A 26,968-nucleotide genomic window follows, 5' to 3' on the forward strand; every position below is an offset into this window, starting at 1 on the left:
TAAAGCCTGCCAATGTTTCAAACTTTGCTGCCTACAATTAAGATGTTTTCCTAAGCACTTATTTGCTTGCTGGCAGTGACTCATTTTCCTCCCCCCCGTTTCAGCAGACACCAAGAGTTTCCAAGCACTCCCACCATTGCTTACTTCTACTTGCATCTCAAACATGGATTTAGAAGTGTAAGTAGAGTTTTGAATATTTTAAGCCCTAACTTTTGCATTTAACACTTACTATGTTAATTTTTGTGCTAGTTTTCTACATAAATGAATCACAGCAAAGCACAGAAACTGGATCGTTCAAGCTACAATTTGTCCTTAAAAGACAAGAAAAAGCTGAAAACTCCAGGAAGGTGACTAGAATTTCATTATTACTGCCAGGTTGACTACATTTCACAGATAGTTGATAAAGCACAGGATAGCACTATTAGTTGCAAGTACCTGAAATCTGCTTTTCCGAGGTACAGCCAAACCCAATGTGATTCTAGGGAGCACTGGAGCAGACTGACAGCACAAATCCCCCTTCTCTAAGCTATCTGATGTTAGCTTGAAGAGCACAGCGTGTGATTCTAGCTACTGCCCCCAGTGAGCAGAGCAGATCAGTTCTCTCTGCTCTGCTACTACTGAAAAACAATGGAAAATACACATCCACTCACAGAGAATGAACCCACCTGGCATCTCCTGCTTGCCAGGACATCCTGAGTTTTCAGCAGTGACCCTTCTACACTAGGAAGGTTTACACACTGTCTGCTAATGTCCAAACAAGAATTCCATCTTTTCCTGACAGCGGGATTGGAACAGGGGAAGCAGGAATACCTTGACTGCCTTTTCCACATGGCTGATCAGAAGGGAAAACTGGATGCCAGTTCTCTTAAGCCTAGCACACCTACAGATTTAAGGTGTTTCCTTTGAGACCTGTTTTACAGAATAATAATAGAATCGTAGAATGGAGCAGGAACTGCCGAGAAAGACCCCAGAAAGATTCAAAACACAGAAGTTCCCTCTCCAAATCTCAACAGAATTGTCTTGTTCTTAAAGAGGCTCAGGGGAAGAAAGAGTTCATATTTTTGCAGTGTTTCACAGTGAAATCTTTCCTCTCATCAAAGGAGACCCAACCACTGCCTATTTTTCCTCTCACCCTGAAGAACCAGGGCTTGGGCCCCTGTCAGGAGCTGTTTACACAGAAACAGTACCTAGACAGTTCTTTGCAGTTTTCTTTACTAGTAAAGAATTCACAGGGGGATTTATAATGAAATATAGTTGCTCTAGAGTAATCTAGAGGACTACTGCATTTTCATACGTCAACAGGCCCGTAGGTTTCTGCTAAAGACTAAAACAGATGTGTAATGAGTACACAATAGGTTTCCCATCAGTTGTAAACACAGCTTAGACATTGGATTTAGATTTCACACATCTGGATGCAAAAGAGTAAGAAAAACTTCTCCAAGTAACTCTCAGACCCTTCACAAATGGCTAAATGGATTTTGTTCTAGCCACCTACTGGACTGTGAGTGGAAATATTTCACTTTTGGCCTCAACTACTTTTTTGGTGTTTGATAACAGAAAAGCCTAACTACCTGCTAAGGAAGCTGAAGTGTCAGCTTCAGTCTTCTTGTCATTTTGTTTTTTTCCCCTCTCTTTCTTCTGCTTTATAAGCTCCAGTTCTTTCATCTAGTATAAGATAACTCTGAAACTTTGAGGTAAAGTAGTTATGGGAAAAAAGAAAAACTACACAAGAATGAGATCACAAGCATTGAAGATGACTTAGGAATTTGGGGACTGGGAGAAAAAGAAAACAAGATGGACCCATTTTGCCTAAATACTTTCTTCTACCTAAGCAGCACTGAAGAAATGTCTGAGAGGAGCATCATGCACATTATAGAGGCAAGAACACAGTACTACATGAAGAGCTTAAAATATCAGGAGATTAGAATAAGGAAGATACAGGAACCCTTTTTTGATAAAACAAAACTTGATATATTGATAACATAATCCTTGTTGTAATCAGAGATTGCAGTTAAATAATTACAGTTGGTAAATATTCTCATAGTGTCAAAGCATTCCATTCATTTAGGATTACATTATTAACCAAAAGAAGGGCTGAAACATTATATAACACATCTATAAACACTACCTAGGAAAGAGATGCATTCTTCCCCATAAAAGTATTTCTCATCTTTTTAACAAACTTTTCTATTGAAACTTGAAATTCCTTCTCTTGAAGGGGCACTTTCAGAGGGCTGCACGCTCTTTATAGACTAATTGCTATTACAAGCACCTTGGTATCAGTAGATTCACCACAGAAAGAAACTCAACAGCTCAGACAAGAAACTGATTCCCTCAGTATTAAGACAGCAGATATAAACAAAACAAAAACCACCTACACAGAACAGGAAGCAATTAGTTTGTTAGTCCAGCTGTGGCCACTAACACACTGGTCTGATTCAAGTTGCAATCTGTGAAGTCCTTAAGGCCACAGCAAGGGAGCACATGCTGGAGAAGCCCCTGCACATCTTCTGTTTTGTAGGCTCATGCCCATGACATCTCTTGAAACTTACTCAGACAAGCAAGACAGCCCTTAGATATAAGCTATTCATGACTCCCAGTACGCCACTGCACACACCAGAACAGACATTAGACCAAACTTGTCTTCTATGTAGAGACTGATGTTACAGTAATTTAGAAAAAATACATTCCTTCAGTTTTTAGACTATCTTTGATGAAGAGATTCTCAGACTTATATCCCAGATTTTAGATGATACATTTGAGGACTTGTTCTCAAAGCAGAAACTACAGGAAGAGACAGTCATAGAGCCCTATAGGCATATTTTGGAGAAGGAACAAAGCAATCGGGGTAAATTAGGAATTGTTCTTCAACTGATATGCATCATTTTAATACAATATGCACTCAGATTATTTTTAAAGTATGAAAGATGTGATGATCTTTGCAAGCCACATTAATGTACATTAACATATTAAAATATTGCCTTGTTTCAGTAGCACAATTAAATATCTTATCAAGACCAAGCCCAAACTCAACAGCTATGTAAAACAGACTACATCTTGTGTAGCTTTTAGAAACTCCACTTGCTATAAACTCTAAACATTAAATATAAACTAGTAACTAAATTATTCATATTTGTATTTATTAAAGCCCACAGATTCTCTGAGCACCCCAGGATTCATGGACGAGCTATGAACTTACAAAGGCTGAAGGCAAGAAAAGGACCCCAAGTTCATAAGAGCGGATCATCAGCTGGGTGCCATTTTTCTCCAGAGCTCCCCAAGCTGCTTTAGATAGATTGGCACTGCAAAGAGACAGAAAACATTTCAGAGAGGCATAACTTCACAGCAGCAAATATTGACATACTACAGCTGTAACAATACACTTCAGGAGGAGAACTCAACTTCAATCAGAACAATCTTTTCCCAAAAAGCATTTTGGCCATTCTTCCTTACTGCTATTTTTACAGCACAGTGGGAGCAGTAGAGGCCTTATGTAGAAGGGCATTCATACAACACATGTGGATAATTATAAAAGTCTGTATGTGTCACAGTTCTGCAAGACTAGTTCAACCTTCGGAAACTCATCTGCACAGAAAGATACAAGGTTATCAGTAAATATTAAGTATCTCTTGCTTCCAAAATTTTGTTCTTTGATGCAGTTATAGACATCAAATATTTAAGAAACTTTTTAAGGCCAACTATACTGCATCATACTGTAGCTAAACCATTTATTATCTGCTATGAAAGAGATTAAACCAGAGTCAAAAAGTGAATTCAATTCTCTGGTCAAAGACTACAGAAAAAGATTAATACTTAAACATTAATTTTATCTAACGGACATTCTGGATACTTTCTTGGTAACAGCATACAGTTGGAAAAAACATGAGAAAAAACACTACTGCTTAAATTGGATCATGTTTTACCATGTTAGCTGACTTAAAAGAATTGCAATAGGCAAAATTTCCCTCTTAATTTGTAGATGAATGTCAATTTGAAGCATGCCAGGACACAATAAAGACAGAAGTTAATGACATGGCCACTTCTAAAACAGTCTAGCCTGTCTTTCGCCCTAAAGAATATCTGTGGTATAATTTCTAAAAAAATATGAGTTACTCATCTGTATTCACGTAATGTTGCAATACTGTCATCTGCTGCTGCTTCCAAAAAGTAGAATCTGTTACTGGTACACAGACCAGTAACAAGGACAGCAAACAAGGCCATTTTGCAACACTTAGCTAAGAAGAATGCAGACGAGTGATACAGCTTCTTTCTTTACACATGCACTTGTTGTAAAGCAGCATGAATGCTTCAGATTGCAATCCCCAAAAGAAATTTAAAAATGAATATTTCAGATTAAAATGTAAAGGTTTACCACTGTATCCCACCCTTATCAAGCAGAGATATCCACTATTAATTCAGATTAGCAAATACAGATATCCATATTAATTTCAATATCTGCACCTACCGTGTTATTAGTCCTAGTTAGCTTCACACTTGCTAGTATGTTTGAAAGTGGTTCCACTTTCAAACTTCCCATTGTACAAGTTTTAGAAACAACTGGCTCATCTTTCAGCAACTGTAATAGTAGAAACATGAGAAAGGAGGCACATCTTTCTGGATATTTTCTTTGTTACTAGTTTATATACATTACCAGTAGCAAAGAGAATCTGGTTCTAGGCCCCAAAATACAATCCTACTGAAGAAGGATAACAGAAGTGTAGAGCTATGTATAAAACTGATTTCTCATTTACACACTTACAAAGAAGAGAATCTCATCTGCAGAGCCAAATCAAAGCCCAATATATGAACATAGAGTTCCATTTTCAATTTCAAATTTCACACTTTGACTAGAACCTATGGAATTCAGATATAAAGGAAATCCAAAATGAAAGAGCTGTTTCAGTTTCTGAATTCAAAAAGATTAAAGAGATTAAAGCAGAGACCACTATGGGCAGAAGGCTAAAGGCAGATTATAGTCAAGTTTATAGATGCTATACTCCAAAGTTACTTTTTCCTTACATTTAAGTTCTCACAATGTACAATTGATTGATTCTGTTTGCAGTCTACAGGATCTAGAATATCTCACTGCTTGCAAGTAACTTTCCTATTAATGGAAAATTTATATTCTTAAAGTTTTTTTGTGCATGTGGGTTTTTTTTGTGTGTTTAGCTATTCTTTAGGGCTAATTCAGTTTCTACTAACATCCTTCAGTAAAAGGATTAAACTTCTAGGAAATCACAAAGGCCTCCAAAATGCACTGGAAAAACATCAAGTATGGACTAATATTCATATTACTACTTTTAGTCTTACATAGAGTACAGAGGTAACTCTCCTGGGCCTCCAAGCAATAAAAACTTTATACATTACAGCTTTTAGAAGTATATAGTTAGCCATTTACCTTGTAACTAAAAACCATGCAATCTTCTGGAAGTCAGGAGATGGTCTCATGTACGTCTTGATGTGAGGCATGGCATGACTTCGACCAGAGACTTCTGCTGACCATTTACTGGAAAGGCGAAAAAAGAAACACTTCAGTTGAGGTTTTGTTATGATGTCCAAAAAAAGAACGAGTACAGAGCCTTTTTGTAACACTACCCTTTTTTATTTGGCACTCTTCAGAACTTGTGTATTCTACAGAAAGGCTGAAAAAAATATTGTATTAGACTTTTTTTTTTACATCTTTAAATCCAATCTTACTAGAAGCCAGAAGGGCAGGAATGTTTTCTTAAAAACAAACTGAGGAGAATGTCTGGTTATCAGGATCCCGTAACAAGTTTTCCATTCCTCTACTCCAGCAAGTGCTTCAGAAACTAATTGATACTAGCTGCAATAACTTTAGTACAGAAAGAGAGGAAAAGTGGTAGTACTACAGCTGAAATATGATATTTAACTGTATCCACGAGCAATGGGAGACAAAGGAAGCAGATAGAGACAGTATTTCAAAATTACTGCAGCCAACTGTAGAGGAAGGATCTTCTCTTTGAAGATAGTAACTTTCTGGAGAACTAGTTTCAAACAAGAATATGACTCTCGGTCTTTTTTTTTTCCCCTTTTAAGATTTCCTTTAACACGACAGTAAAAATACATAAAGACAGAAAGAAGCGATCACGCTGTTCTATCAGAGATTTTTTTTTTTTTTTAAAAAAGAACAAGTTTATTACCTCATTCAAAACTCAGATGATTTTACAAAAAGCATTATTAAAGAGGCATAAGATGATTCTCATTCTGCCTCAAAACTCAGTACATTCCTCTGGACTGCATAAGAAACTTCTAAATCTGGAAGGGATTTCAGACAGGTAACAATATCTAGTTAATTCATTCTTAAATCAGCCAAGTCTCAACTTTTCTGGATCCTTTCTGGTACATTTTAAGAAAAAAAACATCAAAATAGATTGTAAAAAGCCTACTGCAAAATCTAAGACCAGCTGCTTTGCACAGCAAGAATGGGAGCATATGTCAATGGAACACCTTGAGGGTACTTTCAGTCAAACTAATTTTACACATTTGAAGCTATAAACTTTATCAGGATGTTAGTGGCAGAGGATGTGCTAAGTGCTGATCTCCTGCTGCAGCAACACCTCAAGCATTTGCAGGGGAAGTGGAGAAAAGTGCCACTTTGCCAGTGGCACGCGATTGCTATGGAGTAGCTGATATAAATGGACCTGCCCTATTTTCTCTCAGGTTACCAGGGTTAGGAAGTTGATGGATGTCAAACATACTATGGTAGCAGCTAACATGTAGGCTCTCTGGGGGCTAATGCCTTGTGTTATTGCAGGGTAAGAATCTGTGTTTGGGGAGTCCCTGCAAAGCAGATCATGCAGAGCCACTGACAATCTGCAGCTCTTCCTGGGTAGATGAAGTTAAAACAATCTTTTTGTTCTCAATAAGCATATTCATTCCTGCTCTGAGACAAGAATGAAAAGGAACATTAGATGTCCCCTTGAACATGAATAAAGAATTAAATGGCCTCAATAAATCCCACTCCAGCTACTACATAAGTAGTACTGTAGTAGTAGTACCAAGGAGGGTGGGGGTGCAGGGACCACAGCATCACCTTCCTTGTGACCTCCTCCCTTCCAGTTTTAATTTTCTTCTTATGAAGTTCTCCTAAGGTATTATGCTTACAGAAGCTGAATTAAAGCTCTACAAGCATTCCTAATTTTATGATCTCCTCTTGAGAACTTACAAGCTTATGTCTGGAGCTCGCTTCCTTTGCTGCAAGTGCTCAGAAGGCAGTCTAAAGAGGCAGGAGACGCAAGGCCCCTCGCTTTCTACTCCAGCTCCATCCCTTGGATGTCAACCAGCAGAGCCCACAGCAGCCATCACAGAGCTGTTCACTCCAGGGCAGAGGATGCTTCTCTGCAACTAACAGCTCTGTTCTGGGCCAACTCACTATGTCACACAACTTCACCAGCTCGAACCATTCTTTGAGATGGGCAAAGAGTCAAGTGGAGAGCAACTTCTACCTGGAACACTTAGAAGATGCTGGTGAAAAAATGGGTGGCTCTGGTCTTAAAAGGTTACCAGATTTTTTTTTTTTTTTTTTTTTTTTTGATCTGTGCAAAACAACTTTTCCCATTGTTCTCAAAAATGTCTAGATTTTTAAAAAAGATTCTGCCCAAGGGAGACATTTGGCATGGAATGTGTCAGATGGTTAGAATTTGGCAAAATTAGAAGCAAGTGAAAATAGAAGCTCTTAATAAGAAACGTCAGGCACCTTTAACAAAAGATGGTATTAAAATAAGGGATTGTCAGGGATTTTAACAGAATTGCTGTACTACAGAGCAGAAAAAAAAACAAACAAAAAACCACCCCCAAGCCCATCATCCTAACACCACTTACTAACATTAGCGCTGCGATGACAAAGTAATAAGCCTGGCCAATACACTGTGAACATGAGGCAGAAGTGGGAATGTGTCAAACAACCGTAAAAATAAAAGACAAATACAAAGGAGCAACAAGATGCTATTTCAAAGAAGTTTGGGAGCCCCAAATCAGATGCACTTTTTCATTTGCAGTACTATCCTTTGTCATTTTAACAGGTTGAAAACAAAGGAAAACCCACATTTTGAGTATATTCTGAATATAACCCCAGATTTGGAAGTAGAAGCATTTAAGTGGAAGATTAACATGCTTCCTGCTTATTCCTTAACACCCTATTAGTGCTCTAAAACATTGCAGCAGTAAGTTTAATCACACAGTCTGCAAACAAAGAACTGAGTTTTACTTACTGAAAATAGGAATGCAACCATAGTTGTTTCTGTGCTGTTTGTAGACTGTATGGAAGCGAGCCACCAGCTTAAAGAGAAAAATAATACAGAATATTTACATTTGCTTTTTGAAAGACATTGACAGCAACAAGAGGTCTGGGAAATATTTATCTGTACTATTACCATGACTTATTTTTGGTAAACACTCAAATGCTACAGCAGTATAGAGTGGTATATATGTGTTTTTTCCCTGTTCTGACAACTAAGCAGGCCCCTACCTAAGTAATAAATTTACACTAGGACAGAGAAAATCATTATACAGGCTCTAGAATTAAGTCCTCTCTTAAGGAAAGATGTCTGTGGATACTTTTGATTACAGCATCACTTAATAGCCACAGATTACAGTTGTTTAAGTGCCAGCAGGAATAAAAGAGCATCCAGCAAAGCAGCCATTTTAAAAAATGAGAACTTCTATGATGAAATTGTTCATGGTTCTCAACTGGTCTTTGGCCAATGTATAGTATGTTTTCTTTAAATGGATTCTAACGAAGAATCAGAACAGTATACTGAGTTATCAGTGCTGTGTATTGAAAGTGTGATGCAAGATCTGTTCTAGAAGAAGCCATAAGAGATTGTCATAAAAGCTTTACTGCTGTGAAGGATGAGCTAGCTACATGGAGCTGTTCACTTACACTGACAGAAGTAACTGAGTTGTTCCACAGAGTTAAATAAACCACAGCAACAATCATAGATTGCTGCTGCTGCTGCTACACTTTGGAAAACAAGAATTTCGCTATACAGAGACTGTAGACAATCATGTGTATATACAAAAGAGCTCAATTTACTTTCTGAAATCATAAAGACCTATAAACTCTCTGGGCCAAGTTTATACATATGCTCCAACCCTGCTCAGTTCAGGTGAAAGATCAAGGCAGCTGCAAACAGTCCCACTAGCCCCGAGTTGAAAGTTTCACTTGCAGTTGGAAGACTTCAACAGTGTCTCTAATTCCTAGTGTATAGGAGCTGAGATACCTGCCCTAGAACTGGAACACAGAGTCATGGATTCAGTGCTGCCTAAGGCTCAGAGTCATAGAGGTAGGAAGAGACCTCTGGAGATGCTCTAGATCCACCCTCACACTCAAAGTAGGATCGACTACAAGAGGTTGGAAGGAACAACATCCAGTGGGGTTCTGAGCATCTCCAAGGAGGGAGACTCCATAACCTGTCTGGACAACCTGCTCTCAGCTACCCTGACAGTAAAGGGTATATTTAAAGCGACTTTCCTGTATTTTAATTTATGCCCATTACCTCTTGCTCTTTCACTGAACACCAGCAAGAAACTAACACATTCTCCACTACTTGCGGCACCAGCAAAATGACACTGCAGCGAGGTCACTAAGATAATCTGACATAAGCAAACTCAAATCCAAGTTTTCTGCCAAAACAAATGTATCGCTCAGATTTAGAGATTTTTTCCTTCTCCTATACAGTGGCAGAAGAACACAACTCTGTAGGCTTGTACATTACACACCACGGCCACAAAGCTCTGCCCATTCAGTCACAGAGCAGCAGGGTAGAGGCAGAGTCTCAATAACAAAAGGATTCTGCTGCCACCTACTCAGAGCTCCCACTAGGTAACAACTCCAGGTAGATGCAAGAGCAAGCACAAGGTTCCCGCTGCCCTCATTCCTTTGCTTACCAGGATAGCCCTCCAGGCTTTGCCGCACATTGTCCACAGTAGGATAAACCTTCAGGCAAAAACACACACAAACTCATAAAAACACTATTTAAGTAATGCATCTCCAAACACACAGCCAATAATTTTCAAACAAAAACCCCTTAATGGGATTTTTACTTGAATGAAAAACATTAAAAGCTTTGTTCTTCAGAATGAACTATACAGCATTTTAAACCAGACATGTCAGACAAACATCAGTCCTATAGCCGCAATACAGAAAGCCTTTAGTGTTTTTAGCTATTTTACACATCTTAACAATAACCAGCACACAAAAGGTAGGGGCTCTGAGTCATGATTCAGCTAATTTCACTTGGTCATAATAAATTCTTAGTATTTATTTAAAATCTTATATCACATTTCAAATAGAATTAAGTATGACTAAGTACCAAAGAAATCAAGTGAGAAAACAAATATGAATTACTTAAATGGTTCAGCTACACTTCAGCATCAGAACAGCTGCTTCTACTAAACTCAACGGAAGACAAACTGCAGAATGAGGATGAGATTTTTTTTTTTTTTGTCACAAGGAGAAAACAGTTAATCATACAAATGTCCTCTATAGTTCACCAAGTCTATATGAATATTCTGCTCAAAAATGAGGCTTGAGGTACTTTAAGTAGTTTTAATAATATAATAATCTACCATAACCCTCTTCAGCATAATACTGATGTTTAACTTCTCTTCTTAAGTAGACAAGTTAAACATTTGTGAAAATGTCAGATAATAAAAGCCATTGTTAGAGCTAGAATCTACTTGCCCAGCAAGCATCTTGGTTTCAGCTCTCTGAAAAGACAGGACAGACCAAGGAACTACAGAAACTTAGATCTTCCAAAGTAAACATCCAGGCAGCTGCTAAGCTGGAATATATCTTTCAATCACACATTACACAGAAGGCTGTGTCCAATAGCAGTAGCAGCAACAGATTTTTGCAGACTAAAAATAACTGTTCTGCTCTGTTTTTTCTCTCTGCTGCTTATTCAATGATGTTATTTAAAATCCAGGTAAGCACTAAGCCTCTGCATAAGTGACCTGAAGTTAAGACACTATCTTCCTATGTCTACAAGACAGACATCCACATCGATCCACTGCGAGCAGAAACCTCAATTTATGTCATTCTAGAACAGCTCAGCTGACCCATTACCTGCAAGTGAATCTCTCCCCAGTGACCATAACTGACTGGTTCCAGTGATGGCATCTAAGGCAAAGTGAAATGAATTCCCCTTAGCTTTCTTCACTCAACTCGAGCATTTTTATTATTTAATCACGTTACACTGTTACAGTGTACAGTGAAGTATTCTGTGCTTTCAACATTAATGAACCAAAAGGAAAAGATTCTTCCACTGGTTTCAAGCTGGAAATTAGGTTAGTTTCTTCCAAAAGATTAAAGTAAGCCAATGACTATGAGATTAAAAAATAAATGAACACAGCAAAAAGAGAGGCCACCAGCACCAAAGCACATACCAAGTGAATGGGAACAGCACATTTGGGGAGAGCTGTCCCACTGGCACCTGTGGCCACCAGGCTGTCCTGGAACTCCGAGCACAACCACTTGGACTCGTCTGCTCCCATGGAGCCGATGCTTGAGAACTGCCCCACAATGGGCCAAGACTCCTGCGCTGCCACCGACGAGGCGCCCTCTCTCAAGAGCTATTGGGGAAGATTTAAAGCATCATTAGACTTCAACAGGAAGACACAGCCTTATTAATTACAGCTTTGGTACAACAGCAAGACACAGAATATGATATTGAAGAGCCAAGAGTAGTTAAAGAATTCTTAATATTTGATAGTTGCTAACTATTCAGTTCCTTTCATATCCCAAAATCCCAGCTACTGTAGATTCTTGCAGCGAGAGGGAAAAATAAACATTGAAAAAAGGCAACTGAATGAAAATCTTTTAAAGTTCTTAAGTTGTAAATGTAATTTGAAGTCCCATTAAAAAGAAAACAGACCACCACCAGTCAAGAATGGGTTTATTTGTATTTACACTAAAAAAATAACCTAAACTTTTCAAACAGAAACATCTGCCACAAGACAGTCTTTACAGGTTTTTCTGTTTAGGTTTGCTTTCATTTAATGTCTTAATAGACAAAAAACCCTGCACAGCAAACATCTATATCAGAGAGGATACGCTACTTACACTCAAGGAGAGATCTAAAAAATAGCTTAGTATTAGAATGGAATGGGATAAAGAGACATTTTACACGTCGCTGAAATTTCCAATGGGCTGCATTAGGATTTCTGGATCATATCACATAAAACTCACTGTGGGATTTGAAACAATATCACTTCAGGTTGAAAAATTCCCCAGTGGTGAAAGGTATTTAAAAGATGACAAGAAATAACTTATTTAGAATATTGAAGCAGAAGGGACTCTACAGTAAGAGACACACATTTTCGTACAGACCTTTGCCAGCACGTCTTAACTAAACAGTGGAGAAAAATGTACTCCCAATTATTCTGCTAATTAAGGTCACTAAATCTTAGAAATACGGTAGAACAAAAACGTGACCGAATGACATTAACTCCAAGCAAGCCGTTTAACTCAATTTTTACTGGCTCATTAGGGAAAAGAAACATTAAAAGCCCTTAATAGTTAAGTAAATTTAATAACCCTATTTCTTATGTATAAAAAAAGCCATGTCTGGCTCTCAGTCACAGATCGTGAGTATCAGATTCATTAGAAACACCAACAGCAGACAAGAAATTCTAGTACCTTTCTGAGCCTAAGATGACCCCATTTTTCTTTATCAATACCTTGATATCGTCCAGGGGTAGAACCAAGCAGATACACCCTACAGAAACAAAAAAATACCACCAGAAGATTATTTGGAGTTCTGCTACCCAGAGGTATACAACAGGTCAGTGGACCATTCCAAAATGGGTCAAGTCAATCCAAAAAGCTACTTTATGACGACCAAGTGCAAGGCTGCACACTTTGTATGAGCATTCCATATTTTCCACTTAGCAACAGTATCTTGATAAATATTTTTCTTTCTAATTATCTATCAAGATACAGAAAAACCTGTAGAGGTTTGCAGCTTAAGTGGGCCAGTTACTGCTTTAAGTTAAACCCAAAACACAAGACAGCTTGAGAGCATCAGCTCTGGACTACAGTGAAGTCTTCAGTTTCCCAAGGACCTAGCCCAGAGTCAGTCCCACTGAGCCCCACTAAAGGACAGCCCACATTTGAATGATATTAAGTCTATAACAACATAAGCTTAAGCAGCAAATCCATGTCTTAATGATTCATTATAAGAAATATGTTTAATTTTGGAGAAAAAGCATGCAAGCTATTATAGACACATGATAATAGATACCTTGTCTCTGATAAATCATGTTCTTGAATATTATCTATCCATTCCTTGAGTGCTGGAGAATTGTAAGCTGCCAAGTAGCTTATCAGGTCAGATTTAAAATTGGTTTCAGATTCACCAGCAGAATCAGTTGCTCCCTGAGGTAGCCTTGGATATAAAGGACTTATCCATATTCTAAAAACAAAGCCACAAAAATAAATAAGAAAACACACACATCACACACTAGCACAACGTTTTAGGAAGTGACTGAAGCACATCAGGAGATTCTAAATAAATACTGGATGGCTGTACTTTACTGCAGTGCTGCTAACTGCAAACTAATTTGCCATTACTTTACAATAGAGTCATTACAGTTTTTATGCTCCAGAACATAAAACTAGTACTCTCAAATCAAGATGACCATGTACATGTCTACCCACGCATAGGTTTACAGCTCTACATCACTGTTAAACAAGCCAGGTTTGGAATTACGAACTAACTGCCTTTTCATTAAGATTCTCAGTATAAATAGAAAAAAGTTGCACTGCAACAAACACCAGGGAACTGAATGGTCTTTCCTATGTTATTTTTTCATCAATATAGGATGAGAGTTTAGCAAATAAAATCTCTATTTGCTTTATGGAAGCATTAGGATAAAGAAAATACACTACATACTGGCTACCATGTGAGCAGTTTATTCTGACGTTCTAGCAGCACATCATTTTCCAAATTTTGATCTTATAGGCATCACAGGAATAGGACAAACTTCATAAAAAATCATTTATTTCAACTGAGCTCAGCCAAAAGAATACTAGTAGCTAAGAGGAAATAATTTTTAAAAGCCTTAGTGGTTTATTTCAGTTCCATTAAAGCTTACTAAAGCGGATGAAGATTAAAGCTTTATATTGAAATTACAAACTAGAAGCCCTATATAATTGGTATTTAGGAATAAAATGCTCTGCTTTTGTAAAACCTTCAAAAATAGGTAAATAAAAAAAGACAGCGCTTGAACAAAGACCAGCCCAGTTTACAGTGATTCAAACTACTACCAGTATCATATGCTTCCAGTAGACAAGATAAGTGGGGTATTATTCTCTTCTCTACTGAAAGCAACCATCCTGGATGTCGATCTGAATCCTGCATAGACAAACCTGATCATTTGCAATCCACCATCTAGCAGCTCTTTCCATTCACACATTATGTAGCTATAGCAACCACAGCATCTGCATTATCAGTTTTACCCAAGGTTCATAATACCCTTGGCACTTCAGAGGCTTGCAGAACATATAGAAGCCTAGGAGCCATCACACTGGCAAAACTACATTACAGTGAAGTTACAAAAAGAAAAAATATTTTTCATGTTTGACAAGTATGGCAACTTGTCAAGCATCACAAATGAGTATTTTCACACCCGCCTTGGTGTTGTAAAAGGTTAGATGCCAAAAGATGCTAAAGCCATTTCTAAGTGAAACACCTCAAAGTAGAAAACAGCAGTAGCATTTCTACCACTCAGCCTCATGAGAGGTTGCTTCAAACAAGTGCAAAGTTCTTACAGCAGTGAGATGGATGTCCTGAAGGCAGCAACCCCTGAAAAGCCATTTTCAAGCAGTTTGACAAAGAACTCTAATATCATAAACTGCTGTAGAGAGCTAAAAACTCACAAGGGAAAATAATAGTTAGGAAATATATTAAGAAATCATGTTTCTCAAATGGGTTTAAGGCAATCTTAAGTATTATTTCAATTTGTCAGGCAAATATTTTAGCCCTGTCCATGAAATTACACTCTAGATACAGTTACAGCAGGAACAGAACATCTGCCCAGTCACATATTCTCATATCAAGGTAATTTTTAAATAGTTGCTTGAGCAAAAGCAGGGTGTACAAGTACAGGTAGGGTGTAAAGAAAACACTGAGGTGGGTCAGAACAGGTTTAAGGTAATTGTCAGCTCAGAATAAATTTCTGTTTAGAGCAGAAAGCAACTAGAGTACAGGCCTAGCCAGCTATCACCTTCCTAGCTGTAGCTGTTTGCTGCACATGGCTGTATTAAGAAGATGATGCTTGCAGCACCAGATAAATGAAACGGCCCATTATGTGCCCTCTGCTACAAGCAGCACCTTGCATCCCATCTCCAGCAGTGATAAGCAGAAACCTAGACATTAAAGCAAACATACAAACAAAAGCTTCCTCCTAGCACTCTCCCAGATGTGAGCTGTTCTCAGCCAACCAACTACCCCAACTCAGTAAGTTTCTACCTATTTTGCAATCCTCAGTTGACTTTGCCCCCACACCTTTTAGATCCTTTTAACACCCAGAATATCCTTCTACAAGTTTGTGGATGAACTGCATGCTGCATATGTTGAAAAATTTTCTGAATTTTGTAAAACCTACTTTTGGAATTGATATTGGCATTCCAATTGGCATTGGATATTGATAGTTCAACTGGTATTAGATATCAGAGCAATTCAGTCTCATTCTTCTCCATGCCATTCAGTTCTTTAGACTCTGGAGTCTATTTGTGCAGTTCCTAACAAGGAAAAGCAGGTGGCTAAGGCTGTACTTGTTACATACTACATTTTTACCAGAACTAACCTCAAAGCTGACTTTGCTGAATAGTTGTTTAGTCAAGCCGAAAAAAAAAAAGAGCTGCGTTTCAAAATCTGTATTCTATAAGAGAAGCCTCTAACCCTGAAGCTAATGTACATTTAAAACTGGTAATACATGAGCTATTTCAAAAAGAACATAGAACCTGGCACAGAGCTAAGAAGTTTGGCTAGTTTGAGAAGTTTGGATAGCATCAAAGAAATCTAACAAGCGTCTGCTGCAGGCATCTCATTTTCCAGACAGACACATCTTGGATTCCTCAAAACAGTCACATTAAGTACACAGGTATTCCCTTTATCTGCATTAGTCATTACAGCATTTCTGTTACAATCATGGCCTTCATTTTGATACACATTCAGAGCTCCAAGGGGAGAAGTCCTTATTTCCTACTTGCATAGATTTGTAACAGGTCTTTGGCACAGCTGCAAGCACAAGAAGGATCTCCACACATTTCTTATCTCACCACGCCAATTAACACCAACACATTCCAAATGCTTATTATTTTCCAGTCAGCTAGGCCCAAATTATGTTCTTGTAATTTTTTAAACACTCCTAGGATCCTGAAAGACACAAGGCTTAAAATACAGTATCTGTGTCCAATTTGCTTAATTCCCTAAGTAAATTAAACCTCTAAGTTGCTTTAATGATTTTTTAGATTTTCTTCAATGCTTATTTAAAGTCTGATTTTGAAATATTTTCAAGCATATTAACAGGAAGAATTGCATGCCTAGCACAATTAAAGAAAAAAGATTATAAAGTGTCACTGATAAGCCTCAGTATTTAAAGATCAATTTCCAAAGTAGAAGCAGTTTCACAGATATTATCATTTTTTCTCACCTATTTCCATATTGAGTTTGTTCCATGCACAGTCATAAAATATTAGTTTACTGCAGGTTTTAACTTGGCTGTATTATAGCTAGATATACATATTAGCATCTAGGCATCTAATGCAGGCAGTACAATTTTCAAAGTCAAGACAACTACTTCTCCAAAAAGGTCACATACACACAGCACAAACAACATCTAGAAATGGTTAAGATCAAATCTTGAGACCATTAAAAGGAGTCATATTTTGCAGTTCAAACCATGCAAGTTCTTATTTTAAGTACTGTTACCATTTATCTGATAAAACATAACTAATATACAGACAATCCATTCTGCTAAATTTAAAAAATGAAATTCAGCTTATGGTTCAGTATAGCACAGTCAGTATAGTCAGTAAGAACCATGCATATTTTATACATTGCTTTATCAAACCTCTGCTGTTCACCACAAAGCAAATAGATGCATCACTACTTACACCTCTTAGTTCAACTTCAGCATATATAACCCAGATCAAAGCATATGTGCTCAATATCTAAACTACTAGTAGGAAAACAATAGATTTGTACAGATTTTTACTTACCCCTGAGTTTTCTGGTGCCAATCTTCAGAAATCAGATTAGATGTATGTATCACAACTCGAAGACCTTCTTCATATAACAGTAACATCATTTTCCTTAAAAATAGTGTGATTAATATATACATTACACTTTTTGACTCTCAGGGTACTTAAAGCAAATATATTAAGTCCATTATAATGCTCTATTACCAGAATTCCAAATCATTTGCTCAGTTCTGCATAAAACAAACAATTAAAATTCCATCTATGGGCATAATATTCCTATATGCCTGTGACTTGCATGGCAGTCATTAGAAAATCCACATACATTTTTATTAGTGGTATCATGCAATCTACTTCAGGTTACCTCTTAGCATCTCATGCTACTGACTTCCAAAACAACAGTGAATACTTGCAGAACAATCACTATGTTGCAAATGGACTCATTCTTCTGCTGCTTGTTTAAAAAAAAAAAAGAATCAAAATGCACCAAAACATCTTTGCTTAGTAGTTGAATTTATGAAACCAGTTCTCTCAATAGTTTTAAAAAACAAAAGGTACTCAGCTAGGTACTAGGGAGGTAAACAGGTATTCATAAGAGGTATCTATCAATCTAACCTTGAGCTACAGGACAAAGGAGTTTTAAAATTAATAATTGAAATTCAAACAAAAATGAAAAACATATTTAGCTTAAGTTTTCACAATTGTGTCAAGACAGTATACATATGTCCTTGAGGAAAGAGCACAGCTGCCAGAAAAAAACAATAATCAAGAATTAAAACCATAAGGAAAAACATTCCTATTTTCACTACTGCCTCATGGCAAGGTCCATACTAAGCAAACAACATTAGGCTCAAATTCCGACAGTGACTTGCTCAGGAATTCATACTTTCAATGTGCAGCACTTAGCAAACTAGGATTTAAGTAGCTTACAATGAAAACAGACATTTTCTGTTCTCACCGCAAAGAAGTATTCAATGCCTCTAACTATAAACAAAATATTTCTGGAAGCTATTTTGATCTGTTCCAAGCACAGGCTGAGTTGTCCACAAAGCCTGATTTTTATAGCAAAATAATACATTAAGGTAAATAAAATTGGTAACACTGACCAAAAGACCACATCCTCAAAATTGTTGACAAATAATTAAGGTTTACAACATGCAACAGACTTAAACTTTACTCACGTAGCAAAAATCTGTTAGGTTTCTCACGGAACAAAATCAGCTACCTTCTTTGAATTGTTATAGGTTTATAAACATCAAATATAAAAAACCTCTAGCAGTTAAAGTGGTTGTTTGGGTAATCTGCCTCTGAACACATGCTCAGTGCATCTGATTTACTGTTCTGCTGTCCCCACTTGTAGAGCTCCACGTACACTGGAATATGTATTCAGAGATACAGTACCCAAAACCCCATCACTGTCACTTATTAATCCAAATAGTGGACTGGAAGAAATTTGAAGTGGAGCGTACAGAGAATAAGACAGCTGGTGCTTACATTACTTAAAAGAAAGTAAACTGAAGCTTTAAAATGAACAATTTAACTGGCAGACTTAGTATCTCCAATATCCCTCATTTACATTGAATAGCTGGCAGAAATGCCAGACTCATCATTAAAAATGCTGCCTCCCCCCACATTTGCCTATATTTGTCTCCTAACAGGTGAAGAGGTCACTGCATTCTATCATAAATACGAGTGTGCCTTAAATGAGCATTTCAGACCTATGATTTAACATTACCTTTTACAAAGGCTTAGAGAAAAAAATGACTTGATGAAGAAGCTGAAGTGCCTAGAAACCAAAGACTTCTGCTGTATGAAATAATACTCATCTCATCTGTAGCTGATAAATTACAGAAGTCTGTGGGACACTTATGATATCTAACTTTAGCTTTTCTTTGAAAGTAATTAAAAATGCAGTTATAGTTTTCAAATTTTCCATGTTAACTGCAAAAGCACAGCAGTGAGTCACTGTTCTGTTCAGTCTCTCAGTGACTAATCAAGTTATAGCAGTTACTTACGTATGATGAGTTCCAAAAGCAATATCCAGCTTAGCCTATAAAATGAAAGAGTTGATCAGCAATAGAAATTAGCATTGTTCATTTCTATATGAAAGAATGTTAAGGGGAAGAAGGTGCCTTCCTACACTCGTTTTGTTTCATTTCACTGCTCTCTAGTGGAGAAATGATGCATCATCTGCACTTTATTACTATTATCTTTAAAGATACTTCCCAATTGCCAAAAGTTCTATTTTAACTTTCAATGCCACTTTTTGCAGTTACAACTGCGACGTGAAACCTGCTGTTCCCTTGCAGGCAATATTTCAGAAACAGTTAGTCTTCTGAAATCTAAGTCAGCCCTTACAAGGAGTATAACTGCTAACACTGCAAAGAAAAGAACCAACCAAGGAACAAGAAATATAATAGCCTTTTTCTATTCGGGGCTTTCCTCTTAGCAAAAAAATGCTGTTTGCAACAATTTCTAGAAATATTTTCAGATAACTTAAAAGCCTTTCCTTTAGAAAAAACAGTACTTCAGCTTCATATAAGGATGGATATGGCCATGATAATGTAATCAAGCTTTATAGCTTTTAGTGTAAGACTCATGAGTTACAGATGGTGTTACATACTTCCATAGAGTGATAGCTCCAACACTGTACCTAGTTAATATGTGGGGAAATATAAGATTACAACATTAAAGTTTCATTTTAGGGTATTGATAGAAGGGATTGCCCATAGACTACCAGAAGACTCTGAAGCAGTGTAACTAAGAAACCCATCACGAACATCACTTTCCCCACAACGTTATGATACAACTTAACTACTCTGCCAGACAAGGTTATCATACAGGAGAGTTACACTAAATGCTTGTTATGAATAAAAAGGAAATACCTAATGTGCAAAGCCATGAATTTTGTTAGTGCAATTGAAATTCTAAAGTCAAATCAGTTTTTGCAAGTGCATAGCTTAGTGCAAACATCTGTTTAGTACAGCGTACTGGAGCCCAAAAATCCTGGCCTTGGGAACTCACTAATTTTTGCATCAATGTGATCATTTCTGCAGAGTTCAACTCAGTTTAACTGAGGAGGAAGAGAACTTCAGCATTAAGTTTCTCCCACAAAAGAAAGATGAAACTCCCAGAACTGATGACATTCTCTTCCCAAACAGATCCTGGAGCATTAGCTCCCTGTCATTAACACTTCCCTCTCTCAAACTGCAGCTGATTACCTTAAGACTAAGGGACAGCAAAGTGTAAGTATAACAGGAAAGAAAAAAAGACAGATGCCAGCAAATGCATGGACAGGAATTTCAACTGTACTGTGGAAATTCACTCCAACAGCACTTTCTGGTAACACACATCCAAGCTATTAAAAATCTCTGATGAGACTATTAAAATTATGATTGCACTAACAGTAATAATAATTTCTTACTTTGTATATAAATAAGGCTTCTTTTTATGCTTTCATCCACAACAGGAATTTAAGTGCAATAAATCTGTGATGAGTGGCAGCTGTGTAAATAGCCTACAGTAATACTAAAAGACCAAGAATACAGCTAATCAGCTCCTACAGCCCCAGGAAGTATCCTGCTTAAAGTATAGCTAAGTTTTTTTGACTTCTTATATAACACACATTAAACACTCTTCTTTTTGTCCATAGCAAGGTTTTGAGCACACAGACTGATGAATTTCAACTGAAAGACGATACAAAAAGCTAATTACCTGACAAAAGCTAATGTTCTCATAAGGACGTGCTTGTGCAAGCAGTTCAGCCTTGGATTCTCTCTTTTCACCATGAACTATCAATAACGGCTTCTTCCTTAAATAAAAGATTTTTAAAATATCCAGTGAATTAACCATTTGCCCAAATCAGTCTTCCAGACAGCTATGACTTCCAGCTCTTAAAGCCAACAGTCCCCAAGATGATACACATAATCTATACAGTTCATTAGCTATCTCAAGAAAAATCAGCAACTGTCATGCACACCTTAAAGATGAGGATGCTAGGAAGAATGGATGGAATAGAAAAACAAGAAGCATGTGGAGAAAAAAGCAGACACCAAAATTAAAAATTAGTAATATGTAATATACAGAAGTGTTCCTTACAAGAATCTTTATCTGAAAACAGACAAATAATCACAAGTATTGCCATAGATAGTGTTGGCCTGCAAGTCAAAGGAGATTGGGAGGAAAGGGGAGTCAAAGGGAAAGGATGCCATGGTTTATCCTTGTGACAGCTTAAGTTCATCTCTTAATACTCAGTTTATAGAGCTTTTAATAAAACAGGGAAAAGATATCAAAGTTTACTTCACATGTGGTAGTCACAATTATCCAAATGGAGCAAAGAAATATGAAAATTGCTATCATGACAATCCCCAGCAAACTCAGACCATTCCATATCATTCTGATCATTTTGCACTTTTTTTTTTTTTCTTTTGCTCTCCTATATTCCCTTCTCTTTCATTATTTTGCTCTTAGCTCTGTAAATACAGCTTAAGAAACTGCTGTTCTATCCTCCAATGCACTGTTGTTTTGGCCCATTAGAGTTTTATAGAAGGTAATTAGTTAAAATCAACAACAAAACGTACTGAATCTTGAGCAGCCAACTGCCTCAAAAAGTTGCAAAAAATCAGAGAACTAACACTGCAGAAAGCATAGAAGGAAAACCTAGAAAAAACTATAAGAAAACCCATACCTACGTGATCGATAAAAAAAGAATTTCCAAGTGCAAACAAGTGTTTATGGTTTAAATATAAAACTCACACAAAGTGTATGATAAAGAAAATGTATGTAAATAAACATACCTGAATTCCTGTGGATACTGTTTTACAAGCCATTCCACATCTATACAGTAATTAAACTTGCACATAAGAAAGAAAACACTCATTAAAAAGAAAAACACGAGTTTGTCAAAGCAAAGACTTACTACAGCTAAAAAAAATCTATCAATCAATACTACTTAACATACAAGTAAGTATTACTAACTTGTAAATACTTTTGAATCTCACATGCTTTAATGTTCCTTTTAATAATTAAGGAGGAATTTAAATGATTCAATACCAAATATTAGTATTCAGAGTTTACCATGCAGAAAAAGGAGTCACACAATTTGCATAATGCAAAAGCTTTGGTTTGACTTGTGCTTGAACTGCATATGATAGTTAAAAGCTGCCCTACAATAACAAAAAAAGAAATTCTTGACTGCACTGTATATTACTCAATTCTGCCATCATCTACATGCACAGATATATATTACTCAGGTGTCCATTTCCAGAAATAGGCAAGAGAAAGCAGACTAATAAGATTCAGAGCAGGACACATGACAATTTCTTTTTATACTTCTGTAAATTGTTACAGAGTTTGGGTTCCCACTATTTTCAACTATAATTTAACAGAAGCTACTTATCAAGTACATGACAAGGAAGAACAAACTTGAAACAGAGATACATTAGTGAAATCAATCAAGCAAAAATCAAACTCACCTGTGCAGAAGACAGAAGAGTCCCAAAAAGAGGAGACAAAATATCTATTAAAAAATAGTAAAGCACAGGCGTTATTAAAAAGGAAGTGGATATTTCACATCTTGTACAGTTTAACACCTGCAACACAAGTGTCACAACATTCACAGGCTATGATTTGAATATTCAAACTTACGCTGTTGTGAAGGAATTTAGATCTTACGTTCCTAGAAAGAGCAGCCCCTCCAAGCAGAAAATCAAGTTAAAAAGCTTGAGAATGACAGAAACAGACAAACTAGTCTCTTACAAACTGCCTAAGTGAGGCAATGAGAGTACAGTTAATGCTTATATGTTGGAGGCTGGATAGACAGGAGCCTCCAAGCTCCCTTTCCCCTATGTTTTTACTCTCTTCCACCCCCATTTTGAGGTGGGAAGGTGGATTGCTCACAGTTTTGTCCAGGAACTCGCTGGCCAACATAGGCCGAGGGCAGGTAGTAACTCAAGCAGTAACTAAAACAAGAAGGAACACAAAACAAGAAGGTTGCACAAAAGGCAACGCATATCCTTAGCCTGCTTGACTGCTGGAAACAAAAGACACTGTGCACCTCAAGAGTTTAAAAGCTCAGCAACTAAACAACAGCTTCTTAAATATATATTCTATAGATATGTTCTAGCATAAACACTGTATATTCACTAGATCTCAAAACCCTCTACTAATGCTTGCTTTTGATTCTACCTTGTAATGCATTAATTTCTGTTCTCAAAGGGCAAATGTTTATACATGTGCAGATGAATTATAACTAAGTTCAATTATAAAGTATTCTCCAAGCATTGCTACTGTGAAGGCTTCACCCTGCTTTTTGTTTACTTTCAACTGCATTGGAGAGAAACTATGAATTTCACCAGCACAATTCCAGAAAGAAAACCTTGTATAACATGAAGTAAACTACTAGATGCAAACCAATCAGTAGCATAAAGGCAAGTGCAAACCACCAATGTAGGAGGGGCATCAGGCTCCCCAGGAAAGCTTCTCTTTAAAATAACAGAGAAAAGAGCATTTCCCCAAATGAACTCACATGAAGAGCAGCAGTAAGCATCAAAAGATCTGCCTTCAGTAACCAAAGAAAATTTGTGTCACATAACTCAGAGGTCATAGGAAAAATCAGTATCAATAAGTTAATGTCATACACTATATTTCTCAAAGAAAACAGTGAAATTAAATATAATTCTTACAACTTAACACTCAGAATTTGAAGCCTGGGTTACACCAAGCAATACATGTGTTTTTTTAATGACTCCCCCACTTCCAAGTCTATTTCTATACAACTCACTTGTTCACCTTTTATGTGGAGGGCTCCAGAATTATAGCTCTGTTCAATTCCCCTGACTTTAGTGAGAAAGAATCTGAACGGGTTCCCTCCATTCAGCAAATCCCAGGTATCTTGGGCTTCACTGGGAGCTCCACACCACTCCTCAGCCTTCTGATTCCCTAGGAGCTCATTTTTTTGGTGAAAATCTGGAGGATGCTCTTCGGGTGAATTGTTCTTCTCTTCTTTCACTGTTACTTTGTGCACCTGCTTTTCCTTGTCTTCAGGCTCTTCATCACTGCTAGAAAGACACCAACCGGAGCCTTCTTGGCCATGTCTCTGCTTCTCTACTGGCTGCCTTTCTGTGGGAAAACCTTTATCGATGAACTTCAGGGGAGAGGCCTTCCTCTTGTGAGCAGCTTTCCTGGCCTCGGAGCAGGGATACTGCGGCGCGCTGGCCCTGCCTTGGGCAGCATGTGACAGCGAGGAGGTAGACGGCTTCTCATTATCAGAAACTTCTTCGGTGCTCTCATCGCTGCTAGATACCGTCCACTTCCCATGGGCTCCTTCCTGAAGCATGTTCTTGGTGGTGGAAGGGGGAGAAAAAATACAAAAAAAAAAAAAGCACAAAATTTTACCACATTTACTGTGCTTAAGGCTATTTTCCCTCTAAACAGCGTCTTTTTTTTTATCTCTTTCTCTCATATTTAATGGGATCTCTAAATGGGATTAGGCTAGCCTCAGCAGGCATGGGGCTACCTCACAGTACAGAAAACTCATTTGCTTTTGCACCGTGGGATAAATAAACCCTCCTAACAGCGGCAAGCACCGCAGGACAAGCAGCTAGCACATAAAGGTGCACATGGAAGGCTGTGAGGGGAGCACGTGCGCAAAGACAACTTAAAAAATGAAATGAACGACTTCCACCACACGGGCGCCCACCACAGCACGGCTGCCGCCAGGCCCAGCGCCCCTGACCGTGCAGGCGCCACGCGCGGCAGCGGTTGCAACCGACCTGGCACGGCAAGAACGGGGAGCCGAGGGCACGCGGGGCGAGGGCGCAGGCGGCAGGGCCGGGGCCGGGGCCGGGCCGAGCCGAGCCGAGCGCGGGGCCCGCCCGTCCCGGAGCCCCCGGGTGCCAAGAGCCCAACGGCCGCTCCCGCCCGCGCCACTCACCTCAGCGCGGCGCCACTGGCCGCCAGCGCCCGCCCCTTCCCCTTCCGGCAAGGCTCCAACACACGCGCGCGCGCAGCCCCCAGCCAATAAGAGCCCGCTCCGTTTCCGCCGAGCCAATAGGCGCGCTCGGGCCGCGATGGCCGTTGGCGCCAGGGCCAATAGGCGCCGGCGGCGCGCGGGTTGCTAGGCAGCGCGCGGCCCCACGCGCGGCGGGCACGGCCGTGGCGCGCGGAGCGTGTCCGGCCGCGCGGCAGAGCGGCTGGGAAGCGAGTCCCGGCAGAGCGGGGGCTGCGCCAGGGCCGGCGGCCGCTAGCAACGGCACATGCCTCCCTGTGGGGTCTCTTTAGTCTAACTTATTACCTGTTGACACGTGACGCGCGTGTCGCCCGTGGGAGCGAAGCAAAACCGCAAGCCGCGCCCGGCGAAACTCGTGCCCGCCGTTTCCTTAGCGTTTTCCTGCCGGTCTCCCATGCGGTTTGCCTGTTGTGCTGCTTCCCGACGCAGCTTGGCCGTATGCTCCTTGAGACCCCAATATGAGGACATTTAATGGTCCGTCAGGGCTTACTGAAGCTCTCCTCAGGCTGAAGGCCTCTCAGGAGAACCAGATCTTCGCGTTAGGTGTTTAATTTCTTACATTCCTCATCTAAGCATAGAGTGCAGGAAGGTTTGACATTAATTGGACTCATGGCAGTAGCTTCAGCTGGTGTGAGATAAGGTTTCTGACTGAGGCAGGGTTGATCTGCTGCAGCTGGTTTTAAATAGCATGGCTCATTCTGTAAGTACCTGCTTTACTCTTCCCTTAATATCACAATAAGTAAAAACTTGTATTTTAGATCAAAGGTTTTTTTAATGTAAACATTTTAATAGTATTTTGAAGCATGTGATGAAGATATCAAAGGTGGCTTAAGCTTATTTCAAGGTACTGTAGGAATGCCCTTTGTTTACAGACCCTCAAAGGCACATATGTTTATCATTTATGTTCTGAGGATTCAGCACCTATGGATGAGTCATTGGGAACACTCTTTATAGACTGGGCTGCACTGGTCTCAGTGGACAAGACAAAGGTTGTTAAATGGGAATGTGTCCAGCTTGAGGAAAATTAGTTATCTGGAAGTGTTTCTGGGGCAATATTCAAACCACTCTCTACCTGGCTGAGAGTTTATTTCTCTAGGCTGTGGTTAGCAGAAGGATGCACTGTGCAGGTATGGAATAATTGATATTCTGAGCTTATTCAAAAGCTGGAGATGAGATCTAAGTTACTGTTTTTTACTAGTTTAGTGATTAGTTTTTACTAGTTTAGTGATGTGATCTATTTACTTTGTGGTACTATTTGACAGGAAAGTACTGCGTGTCATAAATGAATTCATATTCTTAAAAGCATAGATATTTTGGGTACTAAGTGAAAGCTTTAGCCGTGACAGTATAAATCAATAACAGCATGAAGACACTAAGGAAATAAAGGTTTATTGAAAGAAACCATGTGCTGCCGTAAGAAGATAAATGAGAAATCACATGGTTAATGCAATTTTGTAAACTGTTTCTACTGTTGTAGTATAAACAATATCAAAAAGAGCATAAAGAACACATCAGTTAAATGTTAAAGTGGGGAAAAATGCATTAAAGTGTAAAAATAGTCATCTCTGATGTATTTCAGCTGTGGGTGAGCATTTCTCAAATCAGGGAGAAATCTGGTGTTTTTTTTTTTTTTAATAAAAATAAAAAGGAGATGGGAGCTTGGGGTCTTAATTGAGTCTTAACTGCTGAATTCTGACCATGAACATGCTGAGCTTCTCCTTACCCTTGTTGAA

At 38.4% G+C, this 26,968-nt stretch overlaps 1 protein-coding gene across 2 annotated transcripts in view; it reads right to left on the reverse strand.

The window, feature by feature from the left end:
• TDP1 (tyrosyl-DNA phosphodiesterase 1) overlaps nt 1-24,563 on the reverse strand; it is a 39,819-nt gene extending 15,256 nt beyond the window's left edge. For both annotated transcript variants that reach the window (XM_026046811.1, XM_026046818.1), the window contains exons 1-13: nt 24,017-24,563; nt 22,702-22,745; nt 22,024-22,079; nt 20,942-21,038; nt 19,243-19,277; nt 17,249-17,341; nt 13,266-13,436; nt 12,662-12,740; nt 11,410-11,595; nt 9,910-9,958; nt 8,232-8,298; nt 5,399-5,506; nt 3,200-3,302 (exon numbers count right to left, since the gene is read on the reverse strand). In XM_026046811.1, coding sequence (XP_025902596.1) covers nt 3,200-3,302; nt 5,399-5,506; nt 8,232-8,298; nt 9,910-9,958; nt 11,410-11,595; nt 12,662-12,740; nt 13,266-13,436; nt 17,249-17,341; nt 19,243-19,277; nt 20,942-21,038; nt 22,024-22,079; nt 22,702-22,745; nt 24,017-24,563 — 1,635 coding nt within the window. The remainder of the gene's footprint in view (nt 1-3,199; nt 3,303-5,398; nt 5,507-8,231; nt 8,299-9,909; nt 9,959-11,409; nt 11,596-12,661; nt 12,741-13,265; nt 13,437-17,248; nt 17,342-19,242; nt 19,278-20,941; nt 21,039-22,023; nt 22,080-22,701; nt 22,746-24,016) is intronic.
• Nucleotides 24,564-26,968: the final 2,405 nt, after the last annotated feature.

This window comes from Nothoprocta perdicaria, unplaced genomic scaffold (assembly GCF_003342845.1).
Source record: "Nothoprocta perdicaria isolate Ctin4 unplaced genomic scaffold, notPer1 scaffold_108, whole genome shotgun sequence".
Lineage (NCBI taxonomy): Eukaryota > Metazoa > Chordata > Aves > Tinamiformes > Tinamidae > Nothoprocta > Nothoprocta perdicaria.